Source organism: Rhinopithecus roxellana, chromosome 12, assembly GCF_007565055.1.
Source record: "Rhinopithecus roxellana isolate Shanxi Qingling chromosome 12, ASM756505v1, whole genome shotgun sequence".
NCBI lineage: Eukaryota > Metazoa > Chordata > Mammalia > Primates > Cercopithecidae > Rhinopithecus > Rhinopithecus roxellana.
In genome coordinates, this window is record NC_044560.1 from 83,148,687 (window position 1) to 83,156,994 (window position 8,308).

At 49.4% G+C, this 8,308-nt stretch overlaps 1 protein-coding gene across 2 annotated transcripts in view; it reads left to right on the plus strand.

Moving 5' to 3' along the window:
- The window catches only part of EIF3I (eukaryotic translation initiation factor 3 subunit I), a 10,014-nt gene extending 1,802 nt beyond the window's left edge, over positions 1-8,212 (plus strand). For both annotated transcript variants that reach the window (XM_010353935.2, XM_010353943.2), the window contains exons 3-11: positions 219-306; positions 596-661; positions 2,768-2,917; positions 3,000-3,127; positions 5,156-5,266; positions 5,386-5,475; positions 5,786-5,859; positions 7,531-7,623; positions 7,719-8,212. In XM_010353935.2, the coding sequence (XP_010352237.1) occupies positions 219-306; positions 596-661; positions 2,768-2,917; positions 3,000-3,127; positions 5,156-5,266; positions 5,386-5,475; positions 5,786-5,859; positions 7,531-7,623; positions 7,719-7,800 (882 nt within the window). In that variant the 3' untranslated portion in view covers positions 7,801-8,212. The remainder of the gene's footprint in view (positions 1-218; positions 307-595; positions 662-2,767; positions 2,918-2,999; positions 3,128-5,155; positions 5,267-5,385; positions 5,476-5,785; positions 5,860-7,530; positions 7,624-7,718) is intronic.
- Positions 8,213-8,308: the final 96 nt, after the last annotated feature.

Sequence of the window (8,308 nt, forward strand, 5' to 3'; positions counted from 1 at the left end):
GAATGCTTTTACAAGCCACCTGACTCCTCTGTTGCTTACCTTCAGAAAGGGAGGAGAATCCAGGAGTTGGTCTTTTTACCAGCTCCCTGCTGTTTCCCAAGAAATGAACAGAAGAGGGCAGAATCAGCCTGGCTACAGGCTGCTGAGGGTTCCTGGGGTAAAGTTGGAAGCATTGCTCTTACTGGGATGTGTACTATCCTGTGGTTTGACTTTTCCAGATCGTCAATGTATGGTACTCTGTGAATGGTGAGAGGCTGGGCACCTACATGGGCCATACCGGAGCTGTGTGGTGTGTGGATGCTGACTGTATCCTTATTTTGGCTCTGAGTCCATGCTGCTAGGGTCTGTCAGCAATGGAGAGGCTAGGTTGGAAGTTGGGAGTTGGGGGTGTTGTTGAGGGCCTAGAGAACAATACCTCCTATTCTCTGGTCTCTTCACTGGCTGGGGAAACATTCAGGACAAGTTCCAGTTCTGGACAAGGAGGTAAGACGGGAAGAAAGGCTCTTTGGGGCTGAACAGGGAGATGATTCACTTGGCCTCCCCCAGAGGACAAGGGCTCAGGTGAACTTCGTCATGTTTCTTAACAACTCTTCAGGGGACACCAAGCATGTCCTCACTGGCTCAGCTGACAACAGCTGTCGTCTCTGGGACTGTGAAACAGGTAAGCTAGGTTCATTCACTTTTTTAGCAACAGGTCCTAGGAAAATAGAGATGAAATCCATAGATAGTTTCCAGTCTAGGGAATAAGAGACAAGATAAGAAAGACAGATGAGAAAAGAAGGTCTTACAGTAAGATATACACCATGGTAGAGGAAGCGTAGATTACTATGGGAGGCCAGAGCCCGGCAACTGGCTCCCTGGAGTGGGGATGGGAGCAGCCTGGGAAGGTTTCCCAAGGTAAATGTCATATGAGCTAGAGCTTAAAGGATGAGGAAAGACGTCATCACTTTGGCACATGCAGGAGTGAAAGTGTGGAGACTGTGTGTCCAAGTCATCTGATCTGGCTGCAATTCCTGCTTCTTGGTGGGGTGGGGGTAGGGGGGTGAAATACACAGTCATGGAAAAGATGAAGCTGGAGAGTCAGGCTAAGGCCAGAACAGGTCTTGAATGCCAAACTCAGGAGCTTGGCTTTGTTCCATAGAATATGGGATGCTATGGAGGTCCTTGAGCAGGCAAGAGTGGGGGTCTGTTCAGTTTAGCAAGGTCAGGGAGCAGGGGGAGGCACTGGAAGAGCTAAGACTGAAGACAGGGGAGCCTATTAAGTTTTCTTTTTTTTTTTTTTTTTTTTCTTGTTTTTGAGACAGAGTCTCGCTGTCACCCAGGCTGGAGAGCAATGGCATGATCTTGGCTCACTGCAACCTCCACCTCCCGGGTTCAAGGGGTTCTCCTGTCTCAGCCAGCCTGAGTAGCTGGGATTATAGGTGCACACCACCATGCTTGGCTAATTTTTTTTTTTGAGACAGATTCTCTTCCTCTGTCACCCAGGCTGGAGTGCAGTGGCACAATCTTGGCTCACTGCAATCTCTGCCACCTGGGTTCAAGTGATTCTCCTGTCTCAGCCTCCCGAATAGCTGGGATTATAGACATGCGCTATCACACCTGACTAATTTTTGTATTTTTAGTAGAGATAGGGTTTCACCATGTTGGCCAGGCTGGTCTCAAACTCCAGACCTCAGGTGATCCATCTACCTCAGCCTCCCAAAGTGATGGGATTACAGGCATGAGCCACTGCGCCTGGCTGGTGGCTAATTTTTGTATTTTTAGTAGAGATGGTGTTTCACCATGTTGACCAGGCTGGTCTCGAACTCCTCACCTCAAGTGATCCACCTCAGCCTCCCAAAGTGCTGGGATTACAGGCATAAGCCACTGTGCCCAGCCTAAGCTGTTCTATTTAGTGCCAGGTCTATGCTGGGCACTGGGGACATGCAGGGAAATCAGATCAGGTCTTTGCTGTGGAGGAGTGCAGTCTGGGGGGAGACAGATATATTGCAGTCTACATATGAGCAGTACCACATTAGCAGGATGTCTGAGGAAAGAGTCTGGATAAGAAGTTAAAATTCTTGGCCAGGTGTGGTGGCTCACGGCTGTTAATCCCAGCACTTTAGGAGGTCGAGGCGGGTGGATCACCTGAGGTCAGGAGTTCAAGACCAGCCTGGCCAACATGGCGAAACCCTGTCTACTAAAAATACAAAAATGAGCCAGGCATGGTGGGGGGTGCCTGTAATCCCAACTACTTGGGACGCTGAGGCAGGAGAATCGCTTGAAAGGTTGCAGTGAGCCGAGATCACGCCATTGCACTCTAGCCTATGGGACGAGAGCGAAACTCTATCTCAAAAAAAAAGGGCCTGGCACAGTGGCTCACACCTGTAATTCCAGCACTTTGGGAGGCCAAAGTGGGCGGATCATGAGGTCAGGAGATCGAGACTATCCTGGCTAACATGGTAAAACCCCATCTCCACTAAAAATACAAAAAATGAGCAGGGTGTGGTGGCGGGCACCTGTAGTCCCAGCTACTTGGGAGACGGAGGCAGGCGAATGGCTTGAACCCAGGAGGCGGAGCTTGCAGTGAGCCGAGATCGTACCACTGCACTCCAGCCTGGGCGACAGAGTGAGACTCTGTCTCAAAAAAGAAAAAAAAAAGAAAAAATACTTTTTAAGTTTGGGTCACTGGAGCAAGAGAAACAGTGAGATGCGATGGTAGCATTCTCTAGAATGTCCTCCCCGCAATTGCAACGGATGGTGTAGCCCAGACTCTGCCTGTTTCCAGGAAAGCAGCTGGCCCTTCTCAAGACCAATTCGGCTGTCCGGACCTGTGGTTTTGACTTTGGGGGCAACATCATCATGTTCTCCACAGACAAGCAGATGGGTTACCAGTGCTTTGTGAGCTTCTTTGACCTGCGGGATCCAAGCCAGATTGGTGAGGGCTGGGATTAGGGCTGGGGTTGAGGTAAAGGGTGCAGCTCTAGAGCCCAGGACCTAACATCTACTGCTCCACACAGACAACAATGAGCCCTACATGAAGATCCCTTGCAACGACTCTAAAATCACCAGTGCCGTTTGGGGACCCCTGGGGGAGTGCATCATCGCCGGCCATGAGAGTGGAGAGCTCAACCAGTATAGTGCCAAGGTAAGAGGCCACATGGGGCCTGAGCCTACCAGAATGATTCTTTTTTTTTTTTTTTTTTTTTTAGATGGAGTCTCGCTCTGTCGCCCAGGCTGGAGTGCAGTGGCGCCATCTCGGCTCACTGTAACCTCCACCTCCCGGGTTCAAGCAATTCCCCTGCCTCAGCCTCCTGAGTAGCTGGGATTACAGGCACACGCCACCACCCCTGGCTAATTTTTTTTGTATTTTTAGTAGAGACAGGGTTTCACCATGTTGGCCAGACTGGTCACGAACTCCTGACCTCAGGCGGTCCGCCCACCTTCGCCTCCCGAAGTTCTGGGATTATAGGCATGAGCCACCGCACCTGTATTTTTTTTTTTCTTTGAGACAGAGTCTTACCCTGTTGCCCAGGCTGGAGTGCAGTGGTACGATCTCGGCTCACTGCAACCTCTGCCTCCTGGGTTCAAGCCATTCTCTTGCCTCAGCCTCTCAAGTAGCTGGGAATATAGGCACCCACCACCACGCCCGGGTAATTTTTGTATTTTTAGTAGAGATGGGGTTTCACCATGTTGGCCAGGCTGGTCTCGAACCCCTGACCTCCTGACCTCAGATGATCCACCTGCCTCAGGTACTGGTGATAGCACAGTAGTTCAGAGCAAGGGCGGAGCTGTATGCTATGGCTCACATCTGTAATCCCAGTGCCTTTGGGGGCCAAGACAGGGGGATCTCTTGAGCCCAGGGGTTGGGGCTACAGTGAGCTGTGATCATACCACTACACTCCAGCCTGGGTGACAGTGAGACCCAGCACTTTGGGAGGCTGACCCACCTCGACCTCCCAAAGTGCTGGGATTTTCTAAAAAAAAAAAAAAAATTAATAAAAAATTTTAAAAAGAGCAGGGATGAGATTCAAATGTAGATTTCACTACTTTCTAGCTGTGTGATCTTGGGCAAGTTACATAACTTCTCTGACCCTGTTTATCTGTAAAATGTTTCAAGGATCAAATGATATCACGTGTTTGAAAAACTTGTCACAAAGTACTCGGACATGTTAATAAGGATCACAGGCCGGGTGCGGTGACTCACACCTGGAATCCCAACACTTTGGGAGACTGGAGCAGGAGGATTGCCTGTGCCCCAGAGATTGAGATCAGCTTGGGCAATATAGGAAAACCCTGTCTCTAAAAAAAAAAATTAAAAATTAGCTGGGTGTGGTGGAGTGCGCCTCTGGTCCCAGGTACTCAAGATGTTGAGGCTGAAAGATTGCTTGAGTCTGGGAGATTGAGGCTGCAGTGAGCCATGACTGTGCCACTGTACTCCAGCCTGCGTGATAGAACAAGACCCTGTCTCAACAAAAAAAAAAAATTAGGGATCACAAATGAGCAGTTCCCTGCCACCAGAGTATAATGCCCTGTGCTGAGCTCCTAGAACAAAGAAGTAAATCAGACACAGTCCCTTCCCCCTTGGAAGGGACTTGCAAACAGCTAGCACCTGAGTCAGATTGTGAACTGTGCCACCATAGAAGTCTCAACCAGGTGTGGGAAGTGCACTGTCCCAGGGAGGTGGTGTGTACATTAAACCCTGGAGAATAAATGGAGCTTCAAGCAGGAAGGAAAGAACATCCCACAGGCAAAAGGAACAGCAAAAGCAAAGGCACAGAGTTAAGAAAGTATGGAGTCTTCAGGAACCATTGGGATGTGGTCTTGGGGACAGAGGACAGGGAATAGATTTTAAACGTCCTTAAGTGTGAGGAGATAAAGAGTTTTGATTTTCCTCCAGGCAGTAGGGAATCTTTAAAGGGTTATCGATGGCCAGATTTTCCTTCCAACAGCTTTTGCAGGTTGTTTGGAGAATGGACCTGAACTAGCCATCAGGCATAGGATGTACATTACTGGACAGAGTCAAGGGATATTTAGGGGTGACTGATTAGATAGAGGGGGTGAGGAAAACAAAGTCCATGCTGTCTCAGCTTTCTTATTTGGGTGCTTAGGTTTTTGGGGAACTGAGATTAGTAGGGATTGGGCCCAGTCAGTCTCACTCTTCCTCCTTCCCCAGTCTGGAGAGGTGTTGGTGAATGTTAAGGAGCACTCCCGGCAGATCAATGACATCCAGTTATCCAGGGACATGACCATGTTTGTGACCGCATCCAAGGACAACACAGCCAAGGTGAGCCTGGGCAGGGGTCTGGCAGGGCTGCTCCCTCCCTCCTGCTGCACAGCTCACCCTGCCCGACTTCCCCCAGGAAGGCTCTTTCTACAGATATCCCCCTTGCCTTCTCTCTCCAGCTTTTTGACTCCACAACTCTTGAACATCAGAAGACTTTCCGGACAGAACGTCCCGTCAACTCAGCTGCCCTCTCCCCCAACTATGACCATGTAAGAGAACCCCATCCAGCCTTCCTGCACAGGAAGCTTCCAAGTTCTAGATGCTTGTCCAGAAGTTGGGCTACAACATTGTGGGGGAAATGATGTCAGGCAGAGAGGAGATTCCCAGAGGAGTGACAAAGCTGGAAGGACGAATAGCCCCAGGGAAGCGGGCAGAGGTGGCAGAAGTGTCTGATCATCCCCTACCTTTGGTATCCTCCCGTTGAGCTGTGTGAGATGTGAAAAATGTATATGGCAGGAGAAAAACAGAAAATGGACTTGGTGTCCATCGGGCCTATCTAGAGTTTCTTCTTCCATTCAGGTGGTCCTGGGCGGTGGTCAGGAAGCCATGGATGTAACCACAACCTCCACCAGGATTGGCAAGTTTGAGGCCAGGTAAAGAGGAAGAGAGCTCTTCCAAATTGAAATCTCATGGGGTGTACCTTTTTCTTTCCCCCCCGAGACAGAGTCTTGCTCTGTCACCCAGACTGGAGTACAATGGCGTGATCTCTGCTCACTGTAACCTCTACCTCCCAGGTTCAGGCGATTCTTCTGCCTCTGCCTCCCAGGTAGCTGGGATTACAGGCACCCACCAACACACCTGGCTAATTTTTGTATTTTTAGTAGAGACAGGGTTTCACCATGTTGGCCAGGCTGGTCTTGAATGAACTCCTGGCCTTAAGTAATCTGCTCACCTTGGCCTCTCAAAGTGTTGGGATTACAGGCATGAGCCACTGTGCCCGGCCTTCATTATAGATCTCTATGCCCATATTTCCTCTACTGTATAATGAGACAGTGACAATATACTTACCATAAAATTATGCAGATTAAATTTTTCAGTTAGTGGCCAGGCGCGGTGGCTCAAGCCTGTAATCCCAGCACTTTGGGAGGCCGAGATGGGCGGATCACGAGGTCAGGAGATCGAGACCATCCTGGCTAACATGGTGAAACCCCATCTCTACTAAAAAATACAAAAACTAGCCGGGCGAGGTGGCAGGCGCCTGTAGTCCCAGCTACTCGGGAGGCTGAGGCAGGAGAATGGCATAAACCCGGGAGGCAGAGCTTGCAGTGAGCTGAGATCCGGCCACTGCACTCCAGCCTGGGCGACAGAGCGAGACTCCGTCTCTTAAAAAAAAAAAAAAAAAAATTCAGTTAATATTTATTAAGTTTTTTAAGCACTGCCCAGCACGTAGTAGGCACTCTATAAGTATTGGCTATGAATTCAGGCAGACTTCTGGGTCCAGTCTTCCCCTTATAATAAAATGTTAAAAAATAAAGATACAGGGTCTCACTATGTTGCCCAGGCTGGCCTCGAACTCCTGGGCTCAAGTGATCCTCTGGCATCAGCCTCCCAAAGTACTGGGATTACAGGTGTGAACCACAGCCCACAGCCCCCAACTTCATCTTATTTTGTTCACATTTACTTCTTATTATCTCAATTTTTCTGCTTTATTATTATTTTTTGAGACAGGGTCTCAGTCTGTTGCCTAGGCTGGAGTGCAGTGGCACCATTTCTGCTCACTGCAACCTCCTGGGCTCAAGCGATCCTCCTGCTAAGCCTCTGAGTAGCTGGGATTACAGGTGCACACCACCGTGCCTGGCTGCTTTTTGTATTTTTAGTAGAGATGTTGGTGAGGCTGGTCTCAAACTCCTGGCCTCAAGCGATCTGCCTTCCTCGGCCTCCCAGTGTGCTGGGATTACAGGCATGAGCCGCCACGCCTGGCCTCAAATGCAAATTATATCACAAAAAATAAAGCAGAAGCCGAGTTCGTGACCAGCCTGGCCAACATGGTGAAACCCCATCTCTACTAAAAATACAAAAATTAGCCAGGCATCTATAATCCCAGCCACTCGGGAGGCTGAGGCAGCAGAATGGCGTGAACCTGGGAGGCGGAGCTTGCAGTGAGCTGAGATCGCACCACTCCACTCCAGCCTGGGCAACAGAGCGAGACTCCATCTCAAAATAAATAAATAAATAAAAATAACAATTTGCATTTGGGGAGCGCCACCTTCAAAGTGTTTTGGAAGGAGATGGAAAGTGAATTAATTGTGTCCCTTTTCCTCCAGGTTCTTCCACTTGGCCTTTGAAGAAGAGTTTGGAAGAGTCAAGGGTCACTTTGGACCAATCAACAGTGTTGCTTTCCATCCTGATGGCAAGAGGTAAGGTCCCAGTGAAGCGGCCGAGCTAAGCCCGGGTTGGGTCTCTGCCTCTCCTAGAGTAGGCACCTGACTGGTACCTGGCTATCTTTTTCCAGCTACAGCAGCGGTGGTGAAGATGGTTACGTCCGTATCCATTACTTCGACCCACAGTACTTCGAATTTGAGTTTGAGGCTTGAGAAGCTGGATATCCGGCCGGGCGCAGTGGTTCATGCCTGTAATCCCACCACTTTGGGAGGTCTAGGTAGGCGGATCACCTGAGGTCAGGAGTTTGGGACCAGCCTGACCAACATGGAGAAACCCCGTCTCTACTAAAAATATAAAAATTAGCCAGGCGTGGTGGCACGCGCCTATAGTCCCAGCTACTCAGGAGGCTGAGGCAGGAGAATCACTTGAACCCAGGAGGCGGAGGTTGCAGTGAGCTGAGATCGTGTCATTGCACTCTAGCCTGGGCAACAAGAGCGAAACTCCGTCTCAAAAAAAATAATAATAATAATAAGCTGGATCTCCATCCGGGCCAGAGAAGATTCTCACAGGTTTTGAACTCTAAGAAATAAATTGGTTTGGTAATAAATGGCTTCTGGTCAGATATTTTGTGGGGTCTGTTTTATCATCTTTCCTTTTCACTGACACCCCAGCAAGGGGATGCCAATCATGGAGACTTTTATTATTTAGACCTCCCTATAC